This window comes from Lepidothrix coronata, unplaced genomic scaffold (assembly GCF_001604755.1).
Source record: "Lepidothrix coronata isolate B3197 unplaced genomic scaffold, Lepidothrix_coronata-1.0 Scaffold59, whole genome shotgun sequence".
NCBI classification, from domain to species: Eukaryota; Metazoa; Chordata; class Aves; order Passeriformes; family Pipridae; genus Lepidothrix; species Lepidothrix coronata.
In genome coordinates, this window is record NW_016690239.1 from 817,899 (window position 1) to 844,588 (window position 26,690).

The 26,690-nt window shown below is 39.1% G+C and overlaps 1 protein-coding gene across 1 annotated transcript in view; it reads right to left on the bottom strand.

Annotated features, from left to right (window-relative positions):
• CUBN (cubilin) overlaps positions 1-26,690 on the bottom strand; it is a 149,268-nt gene that overhangs the window by 57,885 nt on the left and 64,693 nt on the right. The window contains exons 28-37 of the mRNA XM_017817059.1: positions 26,402-26,583; positions 19,660-19,834; positions 17,876-18,057; positions 11,804-11,960; positions 10,010-10,126; positions 7,624-7,737; positions 5,856-5,984; positions 5,450-5,582; positions 2,731-2,936; positions 1,595-1,776 (exon numbers count right to left, since the gene is read on the bottom strand). Of these exons, the coding sequence (XP_017672548.1) occupies positions 1,595-1,776; positions 2,731-2,936; positions 5,450-5,582; positions 5,856-5,984; positions 7,624-7,737; positions 10,010-10,126; positions 11,804-11,960; positions 17,876-18,057; positions 19,660-19,834; positions 26,402-26,583 (1,577 nt within the window). The remainder of the gene's footprint in view (positions 1-1,594; positions 1,777-2,730; positions 2,937-5,449; positions 5,583-5,855; positions 5,985-7,623; positions 7,738-10,009; positions 10,127-11,803; positions 11,961-17,875; positions 18,058-19,659; positions 19,835-26,401; positions 26,584-26,690) is intronic.

Here is a 26,690-nt window from a genome sequence, read left to right on the forward strand (position 1 = left end):
GAGAGAAGGAGAACAGTGCTGTTCCTCATACAGCCAGGATGTATTCATCTGCCCCATAGCCATCAAGTCTCCAAGGAGAAAATTACCCTGTTCAAATGAGTGAGAGATCTTTCAGCAAATATCAGGTAGAGAGAAACCTCTCTTACAAAAATGGAACAAAATCTCCCTTTCCATTAGATGCTGTTAAATGTGAAGCTTTCACAGAAGAAGGATTTGAATGGAAGTTATCAAATTCAGCTCATTCTTCATCACAGGGCAGCTCTTTGGGGACATAGACTGGCATCCCACATTAAAAGAAGCCCACAGGTACAATTTTGTTACTCGAAGGGGAAAAAAGCCATGATATGAATGGAAAAAGGCATTATTTTTCTTTTTTTTTCTTCCCCTGATGAACACATATATTTTGAATTCTATCAAATAAATATGCAAATATACTTTTTTCATTTTATATATTTATAAGCCAAAATCTTGGCTGGTGAAAAGGTACTTGTCCTCTGCCACCTTTCAAACCTATTTGTGTCCTTGTTGTCTCTCATCCAGTAGAAATGTCCAGTACAAAAAGCTAGAAAATATTAAATAAACATTACTATTAAATTGAAGATCTGATCTTGAGTCAGGTTAAAGGCCAGGCTGATTTATACTCACAGAATGTCTAGCTGATTTAAGAAACTCATTTTGCTTTCAGAGGGACAAAGAAAGGTAGGCTGAGTTAGAAGAAAAAAAAGCTGTTAAAATATGACATGAGATGGAGGGAAAAGTATTTCCTTTTTGAATTAATATTACACTCAAATATCAGTAAATTAATAATGAATTGAATATGTTGAACTAGTATTAACTTTCTCAAATATAAAAGGATAACTGGTGAATCAACTGCTTAAAAAAAAGACAAAGCCAAGAAGAGCTTTACCTTATTTGTTATGTTTAGCTAAGTTCAGAAAGAAGTTTTTGCCTCTCTTGTTCCATTTTGCTTAGCATCATGTTTGCTGTATTGAAGATGTCCCTGCTTATTGCAGGGGGATTTAGACTAGATGACCTATAAAATGTCCCTTCCAACTCAAACTATTCCATGATTCCATGATTCTATTTTTTAGCCTGGTAAAAAGGCTAGACTATATTACAGGAGGGTACAGAAAAACAATCAAACTGAAAGAAAGAGGTACCTTTCTACTGCCAGCAGCAAGATTACTGATGCAGAGAGCAAAGAAGATGCAAGTAGAGGATTGTTCCTTTTAGCATTTAGAAATAACTTAATTTTTAGAAGCACTGAGATGATATTATCACTGTTGTCCTCAACTGAACCAGCACAGAGCAAAGCTCAGTCTGGTATCTGACCTGAAATTCTTGAGTATTAATATTCAGTATTGTACCATTCTGGGCTTATTTTTAGAAAGTTTCAAACTCACAGATTGGAAATATTTGTTAGGGAGCCAAAGAGTTTGTAATCCTTCCTCCAACTAGTAATTATTGTAAAGACAACATAGCCAAAGCAATAAGCCACACCAGATCCTCAGAAATTCTTCCTCTTGTAGGTTTCTCTATTCATGATTTTTATCAAAGTTCATTGAAATAAAATAACTTCTCACAATGAAATCACCTTTAGCTTGTCATACTGGCAGCTGTGATGATTTTCGATATCCATCTGCAGGATACGGCCACGGATAACTTGTGAAGCATTAACGCTTATTCGCCACTGGTAATTGGAATTGTGAGGGTAACTTCTGGGCCACTGTGGTGAAGCTATTTGTCCTCTGTCTCCTACGATGTCATTTCCATACACTGAAAAACAAGAAGGAGATATCTAATGACTCCATTTCACATAGATTAAAAGAAGCATTGGGGCCCATCCGACTTAATTTACTTAGGACTAGACAGTGCTGCAAGGCATAGACTTATGTCTCAGACAGTCCTAGGACTCACATCTAATTATTTTCTTGTTTTGAGGGATGCAGTGTACCCTTATCTGAAGGAAATTCCCCATTTGAACCCTGTGGGTCTACATGTAGGAGAGGTGGAAAGATGGCATGTCTAAACTCCTCCCTGACTCTGCCTACTTGATGTTCATTTCTTCCTAAATAATATCCTAATAAATAATAATTTGTTTTTAAAATGCCTTTGTGTGTTCTGGTGAAAAACAGTTCTGATTTCATTGAGGTCTAAACTATCGACACTTCGTTTTCAAAATGAGTAGTAAAACTCTCAATATAAGGAAAATTTTTAGAAGTTTAGCTTGCATAATCAGAATGGCTGTGGATGTTTCACTTCAGCAATCTGTTCATGTAGCAAGTCAGACTGATGTTGGCAATAGTGCCGTGAAATTTTGGAACTATAAATTGGCATAATTTCTTTTTCTTCTAATTCCAGTCCCTGGTAGATGGCATCTGGACCCAAACCAGAAGATAGACACTGTCATACTCAAACAGCAAAATGGAAAGATGGGAAAGAAATGGGTTTTTTCCCCATTTGTCAATTGCCTAATAAATGGCATTTAATATACTTACAAAATTACTCAGTATACTTAACATACACACGATTTCTGCTCTGGCATGTTTTAGAGCATCCCTTTACATTCAGCAGATATTTTACAAAATATTTTTAAAGTGAATTTACAGACCTGTTGACATCAGCAAACATTTTCTAACAGACTTTATAGAGTCAAACTATTACTTTTTTGAATCATTTTGGAAGTATTATGAAAGAACAACAGTTTTCAATTAAATAACATCTACTTACAGTGAGAGAATGTGGCCCTGAAGCCAACATCAGTGCCTTCACTGTCCGAGACAAATTTGACCCACAGGACGTGTCCAACAGTAGATGTATAATTTGAAGGCAAGGAGTTCCCACAGAATCGTCCTGACAGTGTGCCTGTATCGTTCCCTTCACGAATCTCCAGGTAATCTTTGGTGCAGCCATCGCTATGTTCCACCTGAAATGCTCTGTTTCAATAGCAGGAGAAGAGCATCAGCATGCATATGACTGGCACATACTTCAGAGTGTGCCCTGCCAGGCCACTAATCCCCCTGTAGCTGGTACCCTACTGTAAGAGTTGAAAGGAGGGCAGCAACAAAACCTGCATCACCTGCCAAGGCCACCAATACAGGGCTCTCTCTTTCCTAGCCCCTTATGTTATGACAGAGCTTCAGTTTGCAAAGTTACAATTTTTAAAGAGTTCTCAAACCCTTGCAATATTTCTTGGTTCTCTAAGAACAACCATGAAGCACAGTAAGGCCAGATTTTTAATATAAGCTCAGGTTAGACTGTTTACTGAGTGTCAGGTGCAGAGAATATTTTGGCCTTACAAATCAGTTTGCAGCCCCTTCATATGTGTATTACTTCACTACACTCTGTGAGAATACAATTGTTGGAGGCCTAGATTAATTTGTAGTTGACACCTCAGAACTCAGAAATCCCTTAGTAGTTTCTCCAGAATTATAAAATATTAATGTTTCTCTAGCATCTCTGAGTTTCACATATTTGGGTGTGCAAAATAATAAAAAGGATTGTTATGAACTCTTCCAAACTACTTTTTACTATAGAACAGGAATGGGATTTAGTATTCAAATTATAAATACTCAATTATTGCACCAAGCTGAATGCTAAATATATTCTAAAAATCATTATCTGTTATTCTAAGTGAAATGCTTTTATTCAATCCAACATGATTTTCAGAAGCAGGCTATGAATATATAACAAAGATTTCAGAGAGTGCCTCTTATAACCAATGCCTTCAGCCCTGAATATAGCCATATGTGTTCAGCATACATATGCTGTGAAATGGTTCCAACCACTCATCTGGATATACTTCAGAACAATCTAAAGCTAACCCTCACATTGCAAGACAGGAATTTCTGTTCAGGCTGAGCTGAAGAAAATTAATGCCTCATGGCAACAAAACTTTATAACCTCATAATATTAAATAAAATAAATAGTACTTTCTAACACAATTACTCTATGCTTTCCAGTATTTTCAGCTTGCCTTTCAGCTATGTGTAGCTGAAGAAAAAGAGTTTACATCTACTCAGTGTCACTTTATATAAGTGAATGTATGTTCTGCTGAAGGTTTCTGCTTCATATTAGAATTTCTGGTTTGTTTCTGAAAAGTTGTTATTCATTATTTTGTAGCATTTTGAAAAATACTTTCAGGCTTTTGGAAAACATTTTGGAAAATGTTTTCAGGCTGCAGTACTTTTACTCTGCTTCAGTGAGTAAAGGAGGACTAGAATGTCCTTTTATTGCATTAGTGAATCAGCACATGTCTAACAAGTTGTACCGTATGCAGGCAGTGTGTTACCGAGAAAATGTTCCTTTTGTCCTGATTAACTGCAAATGGAGGTTTCAGAGTTAGTTTTCTTTTCTTGCTCATTCTTGGTAAGCTTTGCAAAAGGCTAGTGCTGTCTTTCTTGGCAGCAGCCACTGCTTGATGCCCGGAAACGGAGAGTCTCAGAAACTCACCTCATGGGTGAAGAACAACCTAATAGTCCTGTTAAAGGACTCCACATTATTCTGTAGGTCACACATGACTTTCCTTCAGAAAGTCAGAATCTTCAAAGGAAAACTAGTTTGCTGAAGGGAAAACATATTCTCTTGGCTTCTGTGGCTTCTCCACTGCTTTAACTGATGGAGAAATTTTGAAGACTTTATTATCAATTTTAGAATCATAAAATAGAATCATAGAGTGGTTTGGCTTGGAAGGGACCATAAAGATCAACTAGCTCCAAATCCCTGCCATGGACAGAGACACCTCCCACTAGACTAGGTTGCTGAGAGCCCCATCCAACCTAGCCTTGAGCACTGTCAGGATCGGGGCATTCACAGCTTCTCTGGGCAACCTTTTTCAGTGCCTCACAGTAAAAAATTTCTTCCTAATATCTAATCTAAATCTACTTTCTTTCAGTTTGAAGCCATTGCCCCTTGTTCTGTCACTACAGTTCTTGATGAAGCATCCCTCTCCAGCTTCCCTGTATTGAATTTCATGAGGTTTGCATCAGCCCACCTCTCAAGCGTGTCAAGGTCCCTCTGGAAGGCATAACCCTACAATCTGTGGAGCATCTAGGCTCTTTATATTACTCAGCTATATAATAAACACTACAATGAACCTGGTAGTAAGGAAATAGTAGGAGTTTCCTTTGTAAAGAAAAGGCAGAGCGATGCTAAATTTCCTCTTCTTGTTTATAAGTGAGTGAGAACTGGCTTCTTCAGCATCCCATCCTGCTCAAATAATAAACCACCTATTTACATAACGCTGTATATACCTTAATATAAGCAATGACTAAGACAGGGAAACACTGATTGCAAGCTGCCACTAACCCCTACTGTGTTCTCTTTCCAAGTTACTCTAAAAACATGTTTCTGCTTTATCATCTGGTAATTACACTTCCTAATAAACACAGAGCATCCTTCCTTCAGGTCTGTTAAAGGGCTGAATAATAAGCCCTGGCAAGGCATTTACATGAAGGACAGCTGGAGCCGGTTGCCAGGGGAGCTGAGAATTGTCCAGACACACTCGCTGTTGGGCGGATATGGCTCGGGATAGCCAGGGCTGTTGAAAGATCCTCTGTCCATGTGGAAAGTACCCCCACAGGCTGCAAAAAGAAAGAGACAGCAGAGACTTGGAAAAGATGGCATAAAAAAACCCAGCAAAAAGCCTTGATAGAGCCAGAGCATTTGCTAATAAAGAAAGCATTTCTCCTTGTCTCTTTGTTCTTCAGCTTGTTGATATACTTGCTGAGACCTTGGCCAAAAAGGGGAAGGGCAATGGGGGGACTTAAAAAACAGAATGTCAGAAAGACAAAGAGGTAAAGGATCTGCTCTTTTTCTTAAAAGTCAGAGGCATAAGGGCTGTTATATGGACTTACATGATGATGATGCAGCATAGGTGGCGTGGAAGCCCCTGGCAGTAACGTTGTTGTTGGAGATGAAGTTCACCACCAAGGCATTACCAAAAGAAGTGATAGGATGTGGTATAGTAGTGCCACAGTAACGGCCTGAAAGAGAACAAGCCAGAGAGAAAAAAAAAAAGGAGTAATTATAGCATGTAATTACAGCATGTAATTACTACTGTTAATTTAATATTTGGGTTAATGCTGACAACAAACAGGAGTAACATTTGTTGCTTACAATTGCAGTTCCCAATTCAATCTACATGAAAATAAAATACTCCTTTTCATTTGCATGGAACTCAACTCTGGTGGCAATTTTTTTTTTAGCAGAGGAAGGACCTCCTGCACTCCAGATATCCTAGTCACTATCTGTTCTGTCATTGAGCTCCTTTGTGTTGCCTCTAGCCAGAAATTACAGCCTAATCAGAAAAAAATACAACCAAAAACAACCAAACCCATCAAATATATCTGACAGCAGTTTCCATTTCACTCAGTTGGTTTCTGATGAAAAAAAAACAAGTGAAAAATAACAGATCAGTTCTCCTGTAATGGATTGTAGCAATGGGGATTAGGAATAGGAATCATGATCTAGCAAAAAGGCATCTGACAGCAAAAAGAAAGATAGCATCTAGTAACATAGAGTCATAGAATAGTTTGGGTTGGAAGGGACTTTTAAAGGTCATCAAGTCCAGCCCTCCTGCAATGAGTAGGGATATCTTTAACTAGATTAGCCTGCTCGGAGCCTCATCCAACCTGACCTTGAATGTTTCCAGGAATGGGGCATCTACCACCTCTCTGGGAAATCTGTTCAGCATGTCACCACCCTCCCTGTAAAAAAATTTTTCCTTATATTTAGTTTAAATCTACCCTCTTTTAGTTTAAAAGCATTACCCCTTGTCCAATCACAATAGGCCCTGCTAAAAAGTTTTTCCTCATCTTTCTTAGATGTCCCTTTAGGATTGAAAAATCCTTTAGCCAAATGAAAGCCAAGGATAGACTAAAAAATTAATTCTGCTCTTAGTTATAAAATATTTAAATTGAGTGCAGCCCTACCCCTCATAGAGGCATATACAAAAGTAGATAAAGGAGAACAGAATCAGACAGAGATATTCTGAATTTTCCATAAAGGAATTTGAGGCAACCCTGGACATGCAAGGAGAGTCAGGATCACCCTTTGTCTGGGGGTCTCTCATGGCTTCCTGGCAGCATAGGCAACGAATTTTGCTGCTCCAGGCTACTCCTGCCACTTGCTGGTGATGGCTCTGAACAGATGTGTCAGAAGCAAGCTGCAAAAAAAAGTCAGAAAAGAGCAGAAAAATCAGGCTTTCCAGGGCTTGAGGAAAAACCATTTTCTGCTCCCAGAAATCTGCAGCTTTCTTGACATATATTTAGCATGAACTGTGCTTATGAGTGTGGGTTACGTTGTGTTTTGTATAGTTAACTTGGAATTCAGTTTAAACTGAATTGTTTGGTTCCCAATATTGTTCAGCTGAAGAGGAAGGAAAAGGCAGCTGGAGTCAACCCCAAACTGCAGGTTAGTAGAAATACAGCCAGAGCCTGGGAGGACTGTGCCATTCATACTGAAAACTTATCCTCCATTCTTGGTTTTCTCTGGCCAGAGTGGCCAAGGAGCTTCTGTTATCAGAGAAAATCCATGAAGCAGGAGGCCACACGCAGAAAACCTTTTCCTGCTTACCTTGGGTGTAGTTCTACATATGAAATACACAAGGGAAAGGTGCAATACCTTGCAGAGGAGCCTCATAGTTATCCCCATCCAAAATCTCCACAAAATCCGTTGTACAGTTTCGTCTATTGTTTTCAATATCAAAGTCAATGAAAGAGAGGGTGACGTGGTTGACTGGCGAAAGAGTAAAAACTTAGAAGTTGTAATTTCACAGAGAAATAATTACATGTAAACACAGGTATCATTTTTTCTTTTTTCCCTTGAGATCAATCAGTCCCTATAAAGCATAACATCTGAAGTAGTTTTTTCCACAATATGTTGAATGAATTTGACGGAAGTACATTAACCTTTACTGCAAAGGTCCTGGTAAATCATTTCACCTTTCAGTACCTTCTAGTACAGACAACATTAGAAGCATAGGATTTAACACATACACACGAATGTAAGTTTCCTGGTATCTGAACAGCTTCATTATATACTGAAAGCATCAGCAAAGAAAACATGGGAAATCTACACATGTTCAGAAACAAAACTTATTTCTACACATCCATGACCTTCTGTCCCTTTGTGATCTATACCATAGATCCGGACAAAATGTGAACTGTCTCTGCCCTGCTCCAGGCTTAGAAAGAGACAGTTCTTTCATTGTATTGTAACATTCCATATTCATCAATTGGACTGGTCAAAGGATCATTAACTACCCTCAGCTATACTTGTACAGAATTGGATTTTCCACACTCTTGGACTGCAGGCTACATTCTGAAAAAGAGAATTTCTGACTCAGGGTATTTTTGACCCTCATTTGGCTCTTGCTTGCCTGATATGAACAAAGGTAATCACAACTGGCAGAAGAGAAGCTGTCTCACAGACACCAGTCTGTGACAGTAGTTAGTCCTGGCCTTGGAGCTCCTATGCAGTTTGAGTGGGTCAGAAGGAGTCTCACAATTTAGATGACAACTAAGTTTTCTCCCACGTTGACCAAGCTGAATTTGACACAAATATTTTGCTTCTCACCAGGCCACACTTAATTGGCAAGAATAAGCTGCAGTGACAGACACGGACCCTGGCGCTGCATCCAGCAGGGTGCCACTGACTGGCATTCAGCTGCATACGCATGTTCCGCGCTCTTTTGTGTCCTGTCTGGTCAATCAATTACAGCTATCAATGCCAGTCCTCAGGATACAGAGCAAAAAGGAAAAACACAGTGGGTGGCCAGGGCAGGAGACTTGTTGGCCTTCTCGGTAAAAGCAGAGCAGGAGCTCTGCTGTGTCTTGCCATTGGCTAAATCTATTGTATATGGTTATGCAACGCAATGCATGCACACCGTTTGTGTCTGTAGTGCTGTGGGACGGCAAAATAAAGCCACGTGTAGCTCTAACACGTGACATGTGGTGGTCCTGGTGGTAAGTGGAGAAAGTTACTACTTCTTCTACAGCATTTTTCTGGTCTTTCATATTGATATAATTCAGGAGACAACAGTTATGTATGAGTTTTCAACCTTGTCCAGGAAAAGACTGTCTTTAGAAATAAACGTTGTATAGGTGAGGAGCTTTGATGATGTCCATTTCACATATCTGTATATGAAACTATGCTAAACAAAAAAGGTATTTTTTTTGTCTCCTGCTTTGTGTTCTGGTGTCTTCTTTGTCAAATTGATTTTCATTTTATAAATTAGCAAAATAAGCTTATAAATGTGATTGGAACATTCTACGTTTTTAACAACTCTGGCTAAATATCAGATGCACAGCTGAAGTAGGATAGTTCCTATTAAAAATACAGATACCATGATACTATTACAGGATTTAACACATATATATATTTTTTTTTTGGAATCTTATAAATGCAAAGGTAATAGTGGGTACTAAAGGTAATACCAGTATCTGATGAAAAATATTTGGTCTTTTATGATCAATCACAAATCTGTGTAAAATTAGGAATAGCTGAGAGTGTATCTATGCACATAAGACCGGTTTATTTATATAGTTTTGTTTGCATTTGAAATTGAAATTCTTCTGTACCTTTTCTCATTATTGAATCTCTTTTTTTTATGTTAACAGCACAGATTTCATGTAACACAACTTTAGTCTGAAAAATCCAGACCAAAATAATGTCAGCTAAATACAAGTGCTTTAATTATATATAAACCCTTAGATTTTCTCACAGATGAATCCAACTCCACGTAGTATTCAACACCTCATTTATAATTGTAACACTTGGGTCACAGTAAATGGGCTAAGATGACAAAGTTGTAAACTGTTTTCCTCACTATGCACTAAATCTTTTACAGTGAAGTCTGACTTGTGACAGATTAGGAAAGCCACTCTCTCCAACTACCAGGATGCAGGACTTCCTAAAGAAATAAAGGAGGAATTTTGCATTGTTATTACAGAAAAGAAGATGAGGATGTTAGTCATCCCAGCTAACTATAAAAGATGTTTTTACTTACATGGTTCCTGAGCCTGAATAATCCAGCTGCAGTTCTGATTGTTTGGGTATTTGGCAGGATACAGAGGAGAGGAAATTGCTGCCCCAACTGAATCTGACTCTATGAAACTTCCGCACGCTTTAGAATAAAACACATAGATCATATACACCCATAAATATTTACATATACAAATCACCTTTCTTAGATTCTGCAGTGCAAATGAATGCACAAACTGTAACCTGGTATATCAATGTGAAATGAGGATAAAATTCACAACAGTAATTTATCAGAAGAAGAGCTTTAAGGATTAGCTCCCAGCACTGGATGTACCAGTGCTCTGGATCCACAGTCATGCTGTACCTGCCTGAACATCTGAGAGAAGCCAGAGTGACTTGAGAATAGACCTGATAGTTTTCATCTACTCATAGCCCAGAAGAGCAATCTTGGGGCCAAAATAACTTGGTTTCAGGGTAGTGCAATACACCTATTTCACTGGTCATTTGCCTGTGTTGGACACTAGGAAGAAAAAATCATAAGTTACTCTCCGCAACCTTCCAACACCCAAGGATGGCACCACATTGCATTGGCAGGATCCTCTTGTGAGCTGTGTCAGCAAAACTGCAATTGTGTGAAGTGTAGCATATGTGCAAGAGTGTGGCTGACTGCATAACTTTGGCTGACAGTGCTGAGTGCTGCCAAGCCTCACCTCTAAGCATAGTGGCTCATTATAAAGCCCCCAGGTCTAAGTTTAACACATGACTACTTAAAACAGCAGGGTGAGGAGGTAGGTACCAAAGAGTCGGATTCACTTATTGTGCTGTGCTGTCTAAAATACCCAACAGGAGATGGGTTTTAACAGGATTTTCTCAGGAAGAGGGTAGCTGGGTTGCCAACATCCTAGGCAGGGAGCACTGGCTCACCAGGCATGGTCTGTGCAGGACTGAATCCAGTAAATGTATTCTGAGAAAGTTTAACAGATTAGGCTCTCACAGCTGTTAGTCAGAAATGCTTAATTAGGTATCTAACTAGTACCTCAATAACCGGGGTTTCTGAGATTTTTATTGATGCAAGTTCCTCCTTTTCTTTATCATTTTTCACAATATTTTCAAAGAAAGAAGCATTTCTGGGAAAACTGCTAATTTATAGTGAAAAGAATCTTGAGAAGTAAATTATTTTCTCCACAAATTTAAATGGCTGTATCTTGGAGAATAAATGTTTACCAAATTATTGTGAAAAAAAGTGAAAGAAAATCACCAGTTGTCAAATAGTATGTAATTTCATGAAAAATTCTGCCCAGCTGGTGTCATTTTTCATTAAAAAGGAAACCATGTAAAACACCAATTAGTCCTCCACAAATTGGATAGTTGATGTTTGGCAGGGTGTGCAGGCCTGAATCCATGGACTTCATCAACAGCACCACATAGAATTCTTTTATAGCTTTTCAGATTCATGCGCATGGATGGACATATAAAATGTTATTTTGTCACTAGGTCTGTGGAAACTGCCAGTTGCACATTTTTCTCAGGAAAGTTGTGGAGAGCTAACCCTCTAGGGAGAAAGAATAAGAGGTAGCTGATGTGTTCTAGATGCCTTGCCATAAAAAGTACGGGGTTTTTCCCAGTTGAAGAATCTAAGGTGATCCTTTAAATTCTTTAAACTATAATTTGGAAAAAATTGGTCCTGATAAAGATACACAGTCGTGTGCTACATATATAGAAACAGCACTTCTCATTACCAGTTGGGCTAAAAGATTGTGTCTGATACAAACACACTGGTGATTAGATAAATATGCATTAATGTAAATGATGAAATTACCTTCAGTGAAGCGAGCACTGAAGCCCCTGTGCTGGATGGTTGTATCAGAGTGCAGTCGGATGTACATCAGATTCTTGGAGGATGTGATAGGAGGAGGATGCTCTGTTCCACACAGTTTTCTAAGAAGTGGTGCTTCATTGTTAGGACCATCAAATACCTGTTACGAAAAGATCAAACGAAGTATTTGGTTTCAATGTCAGTATTAAGAAGGCTTTTATTTCATTCTCTCTCTTAGGCTTCATATATTCTGATCCTGATATAGATCAGTATGGGTGTGGGCAGCATAAACAAACTGGTATGGGCACTGGTATGGGCAGTGCAAACAAACTGCATTGCCTATCTTAACCCTGCGGCAATTTCCAAAAATGGATGTATTTCAGTCTGAAGCTACTGTGGCCTTTGTAACAGAAATGCATCAAGTAAATGTGTATCTGGTATGGAAGCATTCGTCTTTTAACAATCCACATGCCCCCATACATTTGTTGTTTCACAGAATCACAGAATATGCCAAGCTGGAAGGGACCCACAAGGGTCCAACTCCTGGCCCTGCACAGGACCATCCCCAAAAGTCATGCCATGTGACTGAGAATATCATCCAAATGCTTCTTGAACTCTGTCAGGCTTGGAGCTGTGACAACTTCTCTGGGGAACCTGTTCCAGTGCCCAACCACCCTCTGGGTGAAGAACCTTTTTTTAATATCTAACCTAAATCTCTCCTGACACAACTTAGGCCATTTCCTCAGTTTCTGTCACTGGTTTTCTGTTAATGACTAACATGAGTTCCCATGTAGCTTTTATTCAGTCAAACTCTATATCTTGCCTCAGTAAAGACTTTTAAACATGCAACTGGTGCACCAGTGAGAGCTCTGACACTGGATAAAAGATTACTAGGATTATATTTTTTACATAAATGCACTCAACATCAAGGATCAGAGTCCGTATATCTGTGTTTTATAATACCTTTAGGGTGCTGAATTACACACATATACATGAAGTGCTATTTAAGTAGAGGGGAAAGAAAAGCAAAAAAAAATAGGGAGGAAGAAAGTAAAGATGGGTTTACAAAACTTCACTTTTAATTTTACCACAAATGCCTTCCTTCTCTTTTTTGTTTTTCCCCTACTGCTTATAATTTTGCTTCCTTCCTCTCTGTTTCACAATCAGGAAGAGAAGGACAGAGAAATTAGAAGCAATGAGCTTATAGCTTAAGCAGCATCAAAATTATAAGAAAAGAAACCAGAGAGAAAGAAAAATGGCCACAGTCTCACAATCTCCCACTAGTGTTGCTTCTGTGTTTGGAGCCATGGGCCAGTCTCAGAGCTCTGGTGTCTGGTTTTAGAAGTGACAAGTGCTGGAGCCCCCAGCACAGTTGCATGACCCACAGAGGAAGAGCCTTTGGGCTACTTACTGGGCACCAACAGCAGTTGAATTCAGTTCCTGTTTCAGCATTAACGTCCTGCACTGTCACAGGCACTTCATTTAATATGACCTATGACTCAGTTGGAGAAAAATTTGGATTAAAATATGGATAGAAGTACTGGAAGATACTGAGGTGCCAGGATGTCAAAAGCTACATAAAAACTCTCTTTGAGCAAAATAATGCCATCAGATTAGAAGATATGTACTTCTTATTGTCTTCTTTTACTTCGAAGCACCTCAAATTCCAGCAAGTCTGTGCAAGGCAGCAGCAATGAATTAGAGATTTCTAACAAGAATGTATAACAGAAGGCAATGTTTCTGCCTCCAGTATTCAAAGGCCTTTAAGCATATTATTGAAAAAAATATAAAAACAGTAGGTGGGAGAAAAGTGACCTCTCTCAAATAAAACCTCAGAGCTGAGAAACAAAGGACAAAACTCTTGCTTAATCCACTGACATACCCTACATAGTCAATGCTGTACTCATGAATTAAACATTTGCTTGTGATTCTGTGAACACTAGAGACCTGTGTGAGACCTTATGACAGAGTATTAAGTGTTCTGTAATGCTTGTAAAAATGAGTACCTGGTAAAGGGACCCAAAAATATCCATCCATTCAATTTTTTCTTCTCTCTTGGCATCCTGCCACAATCAGTCCTTTAATACAGAGTGTGCAGTGTTTATTCTTCCTCTGCACATATATTTGGTATATAAATCAGACTGCCTGAAGTTAAAAACCACAAACCATGGAATGTGAAAAAAAAACTAGTGACTAACAAAATAACCCTTTGGAATGAAGGCATTGTCTTTCCCTAAACAGTAGCAAGAGGATTTTATCTGAATGCTAGAATTGAGAATAAGCATTGCACTGAGAGAGCGTAGAGAGAGGCCTGACTACAGTTCTCCTAACATGCTGGTTTTGATGGATCTGTGCGCCTCTGCCCAGCTGAGGATATGACCAGTGACACAGGGACTGTTGTGATGCTCTAGTGGTTGAGCTTTCTCACTCGTTAAGACATTAAGGGTGAGTAACATAAGAGACTAAGTAGGCATTTCATTCCAAGAGCTTTCTGGAATAAAGAAGTCTTTCTTTGGTAATACTAGGAGAGGAACATGAAGTCAGAGGGATGTTTACTATATCAAGTGTATTTGCTGTTTCTGGGCATCTTGCTTGAAGAATAGTACTGTCTCCTCTTTGAGAAACTCTGGGATTGATTCCCCGTCATTTCACTTGATACAAATCTGTCTCAAGCAACATTTGAGCATAAGCATTAGCGGGATACAGCAGCAACTCTTAGGAGTTACAGCAGCTACAAGTTAAGCAGGAACAGGAACACGTGGGTATTTTCTGGCTGCATCATTTCCGTTCACTTGTTATTTATTAATTTAAACTACTTTATAGGGACAATTTCAGGCTTAAAGTTAGAAGTTAGATCAGAAATCACAATATTTACACACTAGTTCTGGAAAGAGTTGTGTCTTTCTGCAGTTTCTTAAATTTGTTTTGATACATTCGAGAAATGCATTTTTCTGGCTTCATGAGTAAAGGAAAATTACGCATTTGCTTACTTAAAAGCCAAGTTTTCAATTTCACCATGCATAGCAGCAATTTGCTTTTCTATTCCGTTTCCACAATGAACATAACTGAGTGAATCATTGCCTTCTTCAAATGTGTCCTGAATTTTGCAAAAACACATGACAAAAGGACAACAACTTTTGTCTTCTGAGCCATAAAAACTCCACATATTTCTAGCTGTTCTCTCTCGGAAGACTCTCTCTGCCAGTACCCGGAATAAATGAAGTCATACCTCCTTTCTAGATGCCAGAAGGTTATATTTTTACATTCCTGTGTATTACTTGTTATACTGCAACAGGAAAGAAAAATAACAATTACTTAATCAAAGTCACTGGACAGAACAAACTATTTCTTCCTCCCCTTCTCAGGACCTTCTGCTACAAGCACTGCCTTCTGAGCCACATCCTCCTCAATCCTTAAATACTTGAAACTCTTGCTGACCTGCACTCCTGGCATAGCATCAGATACATTACTGGTTAAACATGGCCAAACATACAGGAATTAGGGCACTCACTATTTCTTTCCCTCTATTTTCCCTCAAAGAAAGAAATTTGTTTGTTGTGAGACACACTCTCCAGATAGAAACAGGCTAGTACACAGAAAGGAATTAAAAATTTATTCCCCATGTATGGTGACAGTGACAGCAAAAGAGTCTACTCAAAGATCTTATGCTTTCTACAGAATATTACTGAGTTGTATTCGAGATCCTTATTTAGCAGATGAAGAGGTGCTCATCTGTTATTAGAACAAATAAGGTACACAACTGGGGCACAGAAACAGAAGAATCAACAAAATTTAGGCAGCTAAGCAAATGAAGAATGTACTCCCTGTGCACTCCTTCCACTGGCTCTAGAGGGAGCTCAGGGCAGTTACCCCGTGGTGACCATCAGGGGCTCAGAATTCATTCAGTTGAACCTAGATCTGTGCTCAGATTCACACGGGAAATCACTGAGCAGAACTGAAAAATGCACTGGGCTTCTTGGACTTGCAGCATAGCCAAGAAGCAGCAGACACAAGTATTTTCCTTTCCTCCATTTTGCTCACATAACACGTGCAGTGGAAAACCTTAGAGGAAAGAAATACATTTTCATGTGTTCTCCATAGAAGAGAATTTATCATAGAAATATAAAAACAAAAAAAATCTTGAATCATAACACAGGGAAAAATGAGTGGATCTAGAAGGGGAAGGATGAAGGAAAAGACCGTTGGTACACTCAAGGGTGGAGGGAAGCCCCAAGAGAACTCATAGAGCAAATAAAATCCATAAAGATAAGTCAAAATTCAAGAAACAGAAAAGGGTGGAACCACTGTGTTACTCATACATGGTAGTTGTTCCTACATTAGGAAGAGAAAAACAACCCACCTGCTTCCTTAGCTGCCTGTATTTTCCATTTACACAGCTTTAGGAATGTAATTCCTAAATCATTCATAGTCAGACATCTACTTATACATTTCCAGTTCCTCTCTGTTCCCTCACTCTGTTTTCCTCTGTGCGAGGCATATAACAAGCCTTTGCAATGAGACGAACACAAATCACAGCTAGGTGTTGGTATCAAGTGATGTTCTTATTGGTATACTAGGAATGAAAGAAAGTTCATCTACTCCTTTCTTGCCCTGCTGATTCCTCTACATGAGCTCTGAAATGCTCTTCACTACCTCATACTCCAAAGCCTCAGAGCCCTTCATTATCTCTTCAATACAACTTCAAACCAGCGTTGTCCCTCATCAATTTTCAAACCACACTCCACTTGGTGGGCAGTGATTGATGCCCGCATTAAATTTAAATCTCCCTCCCTGTTCACATTGCTGCTTCAGTTGTGTTTGCACAGATGAGGCTGATGGGGAACTCCCTTCTTCACCACCCCCAGAAAACCAAAAAAGCAGAAGCAAACAGATAGTCCTAGAGCACTGGAGGACAAGGGGTGTCACTGCACTGCAATGGTCTGCAAACTTCATTCATAAGTGTTAGGTAAGGGGAGCTGTTTCTGTAACTGCAAGGAGCTCATGGAGCTGAGTGCTCCACAATGTGTTTAGATAGGTACACATGTCCATTGGCATCAGGTTTAAAAGAGAAACTTGTATATAAGGCCTTTTTGGAATTTAGCCCTTAACTGGTGAATGGTTCTGGGGTTGTTTTGCAGTAGTATGAGTACTGCCATTTCAGATGGCCCATGTTTCTGTCAGCCACTTTGATTTTCTACTCCTGTGTGATAGCATAGAAGACTTGAAAATTCCCTTCAATGATCCCCTGATGTAGTCAATAACGTAAATAAAAAGACATAACCATATTTCCCTATGCTTCATAACCAGAAAAAAAAAGGAAGAACAGTCATTGTACAAAGATGCTTTGTGGTCAAATGAAATCTTCGGTTCTGCTCAGCAAAATGGGGACACATTTCCTTTTTTTTCTGGTTCAGTACAAAAAAGCTTTACGAGACAATGTTGTTAAAACTGACGCCGTTTTGAAAAGAGTCTCAGTTCCTGCCAAATTGAGTTCTCTGCGAATGACAGTTTATCAAGGAGAGGAAAGCTGGATTTTGGGCTACAGCCACTGTGCTTTATCCAACTGGTACTGATTCACACATGCCTTTGTACTGAGTGAAGTGCAATCTGACATCAAAGGTCAGGACTTCATGTCTCTGCTCCCAAAAGGCCAAGTGGAGATGTGGAGGGTTCTTCGTTGTTGTACACTGATTGAGAGTCAGTTTTAATTTCTGTAGCATCAACAAAAACTCACAAACCAACAGCAATGTGAAGCTTTAAATAGAGCAGTGGCTCTAATGAAGTAATTAAACAGACAGCTGAGGAGCACCTGAATACGCAGTGCATACATAAAGAAAACCAGGCAGCCACAACTCCCTCCGGATGTAGACCTCCCTCTCTCCTGAGTTTGTAACAGAGTATGGGCAATCTGTTATATATGTCGGCAGTTCATCCTATGGCTTGGAACACGCTGTGGTAAACTGCACTATGAATAGGAAAGGGTGTCATAATAACAGCAAACTATGTATGAGGTTATTTTGCAAGCATTTCACCAGACTCTTTAGAGAACCTTTTAAAATATCTTTTGTTACTTACTTCAACATTGTCATAGTTACATGAATGGTGATTTTCAATGTCAAAATCCGTGAAATTCAATAGCACTCTGTGGCTGTAGTCAACTTGGATAACCCAAGAACAATCTGTGTTGTTATTATAAGGTTGAGGATAGTTTGGAGAATGGATTTCTCCATTGGTAGCTTGGAAAACACCACCACAACCTGAAAAAGACATGATCAATTTTAATCACAAGCTCTTCTCTTTCATGCTTAGCAAGAATTCAGCTCTATTTTTAAACTAAGAATGCCTCCTTCTTTATATTTTCTACATTAAACTTTTGTAAGATGAGTGCTACAACTGTTGAAGTGTCCTGGCTGGAACAAAAATCAATGGAAATTACTATCAGGAAAGTACAATATTATCATTATAATTGAATATGCAACAACAATACTGTGAAGTAGTTTCTCTCTAGCCCCAGGCTGGTAGTAGATATTGCAAAGGCTGAAGCATTAGTGCTGGTATTTCTTTACCCTAGATACTGCAAAAGCAATCCAAAATACCATTCATTTGAACACCACAGACCCGGCATACTGAGAAAGCAATGACTATTCCTAGCTGAGCATACAGTGAGAAAAATACTTCTATACCAAGACAGCTGAGAGCTGGTCACTGCTCATGAGCAGTAGAGTAATTGCAAGCCTCAAGTTTCTACATGTGTACCCATGAAGCTGAGGGTTTACTGAAGATTCCACCCTCAGATATTTCTGACCAGAATAACTCTGGTGCTCTTGAATAACTAAATAGCCTGGAATGATGGATCCTGTATGGAAAGTACACGACTAACGCAAGCAAATGGACTTTTATAATATTGTAAAGGGATGGAGGAGGGAGAGGGAAACATATTGGGATTGCTGTAGATGGAGGCAGCCTGCTGGAAGAATAAAAGACCATACTGTTATTGCGTTCTAGTGAGTGGGTATTTTAGAGGCTAGAGGGGGGTGGAAGTACAAGAGGCAAGACGTTGTAAAGGGATGAGAAAGCTTCAGGGGGCCTAAGTAATAAAAATAAGCTGCTAGATCTTGGAAGGGGATTAATTCAAAGGACTATTGTAGAGTACTTTTATTAAAAAAAAATCTTGTGCCTTTCTCATAAAACTTGTGAGAGATGAGAAGTATAAACCTTGACAAATTAATGAATCAGTGTGCTTAATCAAGCAAAACTTCAAGAATTAAAATCTGCCTCTCCTCACTTTTCATTGCAATTATTTTCCAATAATTGGCCTTAACATAAGAATTCATTCAACATGTGGTTGAATCTTTTAAGCCTGTCTTTTTTACTGATTACCAGTAAGGCTATGAACAATCACATGGGGTGTAGATGAACCTTATAGAGTTCAAGTATTTACTAATCATGCCAAATATTTTTGGAGTCCACCGAGTTCACCAAGGTAAGCCACATTCTCAGATATCTTTCACTTTACTGTTTAAAACCAAAAACATCATTCAGCTAATAAAGGACTCTGTATGGGTAAGTGGGTGGGAAGAACTGGTAGCATGCAAATGTCTTTTTTTGATTACAGGAATATCTTGATTAATTTTGTAGAGAAGAAACTCACAAAAAATACATAAATAGGCCTAGATTTCAGCTAGTTAGACAATTTTTTCTTCTGTGTGTCTTTCAACATCTCCTACTCTTACCAAATCTAGTAACACCCACATCCTCCTTCAGCTTTCAGTCCTATGCTGTTTGACTGAGTGCTTGCATGGCTGATCCTCGATTCTCTGACTTCCTGACTTTCTCAAGGTATTAATCAGTATACTCACCACCTGGATTTTCTTGCCAGGAGGCATTAAAACCTCTCCTTGTCACTGCTGCATCTGTCTTGAAACGGACAATGGCCGAATTGCCGGTGGTAGAGACTCGCAGTGGGTTTTGTGCTGATCTTGAAACACACAGCTGGGCCAGCCTAGGAGAGAGGAAATCTGGGCCACCATAGACCTAAAAATGGAAGAAATACTGTCAAAGTTTTCCAAAGAGACCGTTTGCCATACAGAGTATATGAAAACTGTTTAGCTAGAAGGAAAAAAGCAACCCAATCTATAAGTATTGATTAGACATTTTTAAATGTAAAGCAGATAATAGAGTTATTTTCTCTGCAGGTTTACTTGGTATCGGAACCAACTGATTGAACCAAGTATGAAATGCTAGATGATTTCAGAATAGTCTTGCATTAAATAGAAGTTTCTGTTTGGGGACTGGGCTACATTCCTCTTCCCCTTACCTTCAGGATTAGCACCTTGTTTCTGTGGGCATGTAAATGCAGATTTTTTTTGCATGCTTGTGCAAACAAACTCCTTCTCTTCACAGGAATCTGTGCTGATGTTTTGCTGATGATGTTCAGAGACATTACTAAGGATGATTATTATATTGGGGCTAGATTTCATCATTCCTTCTGATAAAACAAAAAAAATTGCAATTTTGTTGACTTCAAGGGCAGCATAAACATCCAAATGATGGGATTTTGGTCAAGTAAACTACATTTTAATAATACTCTTTGGAAGCAAGGATATATATCATATATATTTGCCACAGAAGACAAGTTTTGACTTCAAAGAGTAATTATTTCCTACTCAGAAGAGACTGCCCCAGAAAACCATCTCTCTCTTAAGCATCATCAGCAGTATTGTGTACTTATAATGCATTTTTAAACCAAATGAAGTGAATGAGGTGGCAGTGCTGAAGGATTGTTAATTCTGTTTCTTGTTTTCCCAGAAGGGATGTAGGATTTCAGTTTGAGCCCATTTATAACTCGTGGAACTGGCTCAGCTTCCCTAGTCTTCTGCCTCAAAGCAGAAGAAAACACACATGCTCAGTGCCATTTCCAAATCCAGACACGTGATTTTGGTGCTAAAAGCCCTCAATGATTGAATTTTCCTGGCTTCCTGCATGCAAATTAAATGCCACCTGATACTAAGAGTCTACTACCTTCCATTTGTATGTCCCTGGTAGGGCAGCAGCTGCAAAAGGCACCTTGACAGTAACCTCAAATGTGAAAACTAGGAAAGAGATACACTAAATTAATTGTGCCGCTGTCTTTCAGCAATTGAACTAGTAATGGAAAGATTCTCACTGTATAAGCATATATTATGTATAAATCCTAAAGCTAAACTAGAGAACAGCAAGTTCTAACAAAAAAACCCCACTACCCAACCCAAAACAAAAAACCCCAAACAAACAAACAAACAAACAAAACCACCCAAAACCCCCCCAAAAAGCAGAGAACAGGAATATAAGGCAACAAAACCCATCAGAATTTTCCAACCAGTAGCATCTCAAGTCTGCTCCAATATTTTATTAGTCTGGTAAACATCAAAAAGGTCAAAAGAAGCAATCCATGAATCTCTCCTTAAAAGCGACAGTACTGTAAGAAACAGCTTTCTCTGTGACCCTTTTTCCTCTGATCACTTTTAGATGAGGGAAAACTCAATATTTTAATAAGCTCTGTCAGATACTTTTTATCCCCAGAAGAAGTTTGGGTTCTGTACAAGCTAAATATCTGAGCAAGTCTAACAAAGAGCTGAGTTAGTCCCCCCACCTCCAGGGCTGAGTGTAGTGCATTGTTACATAATTTGATTAACTGTATGCTCACTACCTGCTCACAGGGCCTGACACTGCTCTGATGTTAGAGTTTTAAGAGAAAAAAATTGGGTTTTAACTGGAAAAATTATTCAGAGACTTCAGATTAATGTGAGATCTCAGAAACTGAATCTTGCATCCCCAGAAGAAATAAGGAATTGATTTTTTTATAAACATCATAGTCTGTTCAGTGTTCCAAAGACTGCATTTTGCTGATAACACAGCCTTAATAACTTAAACATATTTATTTTGACTGAGACAGCACTTTTTTGCATTCTGCAGAGAGGCTGCCTGACTTGAATAGATAATGGCTCCTCTGTCCAATCGATCGTCTCAGGGCATTCAAGAGAAGTCAGTATGGATGAAATCGCAGCTCAGATTCAGAATCTGTAATGAAGCTGTCACAGTCTGAGGAAGAAGCCTGTTTGTCCACTGGAAGCTCAGTGTCTTCAGAAAAATCTTACTGCTTGGCTGCCCAGTGACAGCTGCATTTGTCAGAAGTCTGTTCAAAATGTGAATTTTAAAATGTGTTTGTGGTATATTCCCTGAGTAAGAGCCACAGCATGAGATTTAGCTGGAACACATGCTCTTAATCATCTAAACCAGCCTAGGGAAGCTATGTGACAGAGGAAACAGCAGGAGTTTCTAACATGCATCTAATAAGCCTCATGGACCAGCCTCTCACATCATCCCTGGTGCTCTGTGGGGCCATCTGCACACCATGGACAAGGGAACCAAACCCAGCTCTGACATAAGCCCTGCTGATTTCTGTAGCATTACCTCAGAAATTACCTTGGCCTGAGCTGAACATTTAGAATTGACCTTTTGGGAAGGAATTAAGGATGGGGAAGAAATATTGATGGAAATCTGAGGTTTGTGGGTCTCGTTTACATTGTTAACTGTTCAGCAACAGCTTTCTGCACAGTTTCAAAATAAAAAGCAGTCAGAGGCATGCTCTTTGCAGTTAGGAGTGTATTTTCTTTTCTCCTTTAGGCCAGTTCAATTAATCAGATGCTTTCACAAGGGCTGGAACAAAAACAAATTCAAGTGTTTCCATGACAAAAAACAATAAAATATTATATTTGGCTCCAAAGAGGAAAACCAATAGTTACCACATGAAAAAAAAAAAAGAGGGAAAAGAGAATGGATGGAAAGAATGAATTCAAGGGTGTGGTTCACAAAGAGTCATAGGATGTCTGAGCTGAAAAAAAACAAAAATAAAAATAAAAACAAAACCAGCTAGTCTGACCAGAGTACCTGATCCAGAGATAAAGTGGTATTGGATGGCATAACAGTGGTGCAGGACACTGACGTAAAGCCCATGGTTTTAATCTGTTCTTATCATTTGCTTCTGCCCCGTTAGCTCCATTTATTGTTAACAGTCAGCATTCCAGAGTTATGAGCAACAGAAAGCTGTTTTTATGTGGTTGGTCACCCTCATGACACAGATTTTCTGGGAATAACACTGATCCCCGTTCAGATATAACTTCCAGCAAAGAGAGAGCGTGGCTTTGACAAAGAATCAAGAACTTGGGTAATATTTGGTGTTTCTTTATATTTAAATGAGAAGACCAAAGAATCTAATAAAGACTTGGAAGTGCAATAGATTGAGAGTGTTCCTTCCTTTTCAGCTCAGAGCTACATCTTGGTGAGACAGATATATTTATTACAATCTGGTCTGTACTAAGGAGAAGGTGTCATAATTTAACAAAGCAGACATGGTAATTTTCCTCTATGTGTGTATTTTCAATAGAAGCCATTACAAAAATTATTTAACTCTTTCATTGTGTCCAAAATAATGGCTCCTATTTCCATGAAACATTTATAGGAAACATCTTTATGAACAACTTAAAATTTGCTTCTGGATGTTAATAAAAAGAAGGGAATTTGATGAGGAAGAAAAAAAGACAATGCAACAGCATCATAAAAGAAACAGGGAGAAAGATTAAAGGAGAATGTATCAAACACTTGAGCCATGGGGATAACTTGAGGTTTTCACATAAAAAAAAATATTCAGCAGTCTTGGTGAAACATACAGCAGTTCTGAGATACTGACATGGAAAGGACAGCTTGTTTAAGAGGCATTGTCAAAGGAAAGGGAAGGGAGATGCTGCATTTTACAAAAACAAGTATGCTTCAGACAAATGTGCAAGAGAGAAATGTTCAAGAAATTATGGTATAAAAATGAAGTTAGCAGGAAAGTGGCTGCAGTGGGAAAGATCTCTTAGAATTTTTGTACAATTCTCTGACAGCTCAAAAGGATGAGGGTGTTTCTAACCAAAAGCTAAATGCATCCATAAGAGCAAGTTTTGTGATTACTGGGAAATATTTATTACAAGATGGCTTATTTCAGGTAGTAGAGAGAGTTAATGGGACATGGAGAGACAGCAGACTGCAGAGCTACTTTTGTACTGATTTTGACTTTCTATTACAACTGGAAAGTTGTTTGACTTGAAAGAAAGCAGGAAGCGGTAGAACTACTCAGAGATAAGGAAAAAGTGAAATTGGAACAATAACTATGAGAAAAATCAGACTTCCAAATCCAAAGAACTGGTAGACAGGATATTCTTGGGAAGATAATGTGAGACTGAAAGACATTTGGAACCTTAGTGATCACTGAAACACACTGTATCAAAAGCACATTAGGAACCTCTTTTTTTCTAACACTTTGCAAATATGTGTGTGTGGTTTTCAGCTTGGACTTATGTAGACAACTACAGGAAAGAAGATGACAAGATAAAGCAGCTTCTGAAAATGGTTAACCCTAAATCTGAGTCATCATTTGTCCTGTGCAGACTGTGTCAATCCTGCTGTGAACGTGTAATTTTATAATAAAAGAAGAAAATATGCATGTGGAAAGGTACATAAAGCTCCACCAAGTGCCTTCAGTTTGGCAGGGCAAGCTCTACACTGCCAGGCAGGACCTTTGATCCTGCACTAAGGAATGAACTCATTTTCCCCAGTAAGCTGATTTACAGTAGGTTATCTGTCAGCAGATCAGAGCCAGGTGTTGGGAACCAAATGAACCAAAGTCAGGAGACAAGTAACTCAGAGGCATGCCAATTCTGAGGGCAGGAAGGCAGAGGAGCTCAAACAGCAAGGTGGGTGTCTGTGCAGATGAATGAGTAAGGTTGGGAAGAAGCAAAGCATAGCAACTAGGCTTCAAATGGTAAAGAAAGAAAACCTATGACCTAAGGTGAATACCTTGCTTGGGGACACATAGCAGAAAACTGCAGGATCCTCTTAATCAGCTTCTTAAAGCAGTTTGTGTCCAGCAACGCACTCAGTTGGTTTTAGGCCAGCCCTCCCTCTCCGGTCAAAGAGTTGTCAAACAAATGGTTGCCAGCCATCTGTACTCTTACTGGATCATGATAGCTCCTAGATGACAATCTGCAGATGTGGGCATTGTTCTGGGACTATTCAAGAAGTGGTCATGCACAGCAGACTTAGATTGCTGTTTAATGGATTCCTCTGGTCAACAGAGACACAACTGAAGCCTACAGGCAGAATAACTTCAATCTAATAACTCTGGGAACAAACAACAATGAAGATGCAATACAACAGACTTCATCAATACCCAAACCAGAAAATACAGGTCACCTCCCAGTCCCTGGTGTCAGCAATGTGACATACAGCCATACTTGCCAATGCTATTCATGGACCAACTTCCTTACACCCACATCCTACAGAAATCCCAAAGTCAGTAGGATACTCAAAGCACAGTGTCCATTTGGTCAAGACTTCCACTGCATTGCTAAGCTAGAGAAGCCTGTTTTAGAGCCAGAAAGCTGGAGTTAAGCTATACATCTCTTCGACTCATACAAATGTTTAGCTATCTATCTATCTATCTAGAAGCTGTATATTCAGGACCTGCCTTAGGATGTGGGTTAAGTTTTCCATGAACAATGCTGCTTAGTGTGCACTAAGTAACACAGGCTGGAGAAATCAAAGCTACTAATGTGGGAATGGGCAGCAGTGAGGAGGTACGGCTGCTGGACAGAAAGCTATCTAACTCTATGCTGGTGACACATCCCATCACCAGGAAAAGAGCAGAAGAAAGACTCCAGCAGAATGGTACACGATCTCTTAATCTTTTGGGTTCATTATAAAAACTTTAAAATGTCACCCATGAATTAACATTGATAAAACTCCCAACAACTCTACTTGCATTAGTGATCTCAAATGTCTCTAGTGAGAACAATCTAGAAAATCTGTAATTCTAAAGAGTTTCTTCCTGAAATTACTTCCTATCCCTTCTTCCTGCACTGAAAGTGTATTCAACTCCATTAGTTGAGATTGGTCACCTATCTGCTTCCCAACATGAGCAAAAAGATGTCATACATAACAGGGTCATCCAGTCTTATGGGGCCCTTACAGTTCAGTACACCCTTAGAGAGGTACCTTTTCTCCTTGTTCCACCACCCTAACATGACTAGGACACTTCCTCTTCTTTTACTCTTTTTTTCTGAGTACAAAGATTCTTCATAGTTTTCATCACTCAAGGTTATAAATATTACCATTTCCTTGGAAGATCCTACACAAAGTCTCACCTTAGTTATCCACACAGCGATCCATTATCTTCCTTTACATCGGGAAATTGTCTCCATGGCACAGCACCCTACACTTAATTCGTTGTAAAAGATGGACTTTTTAAGACTGTTTCAAAACAGTTTTGTCTCTTGTTAGGAAGAGTACAGTGCCTAGCATCATTATTGATTATGATATACAGACACCAAAGACATAAAAGCAAGAAATAATAAGAGCATTGTGGCTTCTGTGACAATACCTGTGAAACTTAACTAACCACAGTAGAAATGGGAAGCCACAGTAGAATTGTTTGTTCTGTTCCTGCAGTTCTTGGGATTATCTGTTCCAGACAGAAATCCATGTAACTTGTGTATTTTAGAGGAGTAAATATAATGCTCTTACCTCCAAAACATCATAGTTGCAGTTTGGGTGATATTCAATGTCGAATTCCTGAATGGTGAGTTGAATGCTGCTGCCAGGTGCTGTGTGGATATACCAGATGCATTCCCTGTTGCTTGGGTATCTGCTGGGGTAGCCAGGGCTGTGAAATGAACCAGAAGGGCCAGAGAGTTCTCCTCCACAGCCTGACAACACAGCAAAGCAGCCTGTCAGTGAGGAGCTCTGGAATAAGGACAGGTAGTAGCATCCATTCCATAGACAAATGTGTATTCTGGGCTGGAGGGTCTGATCT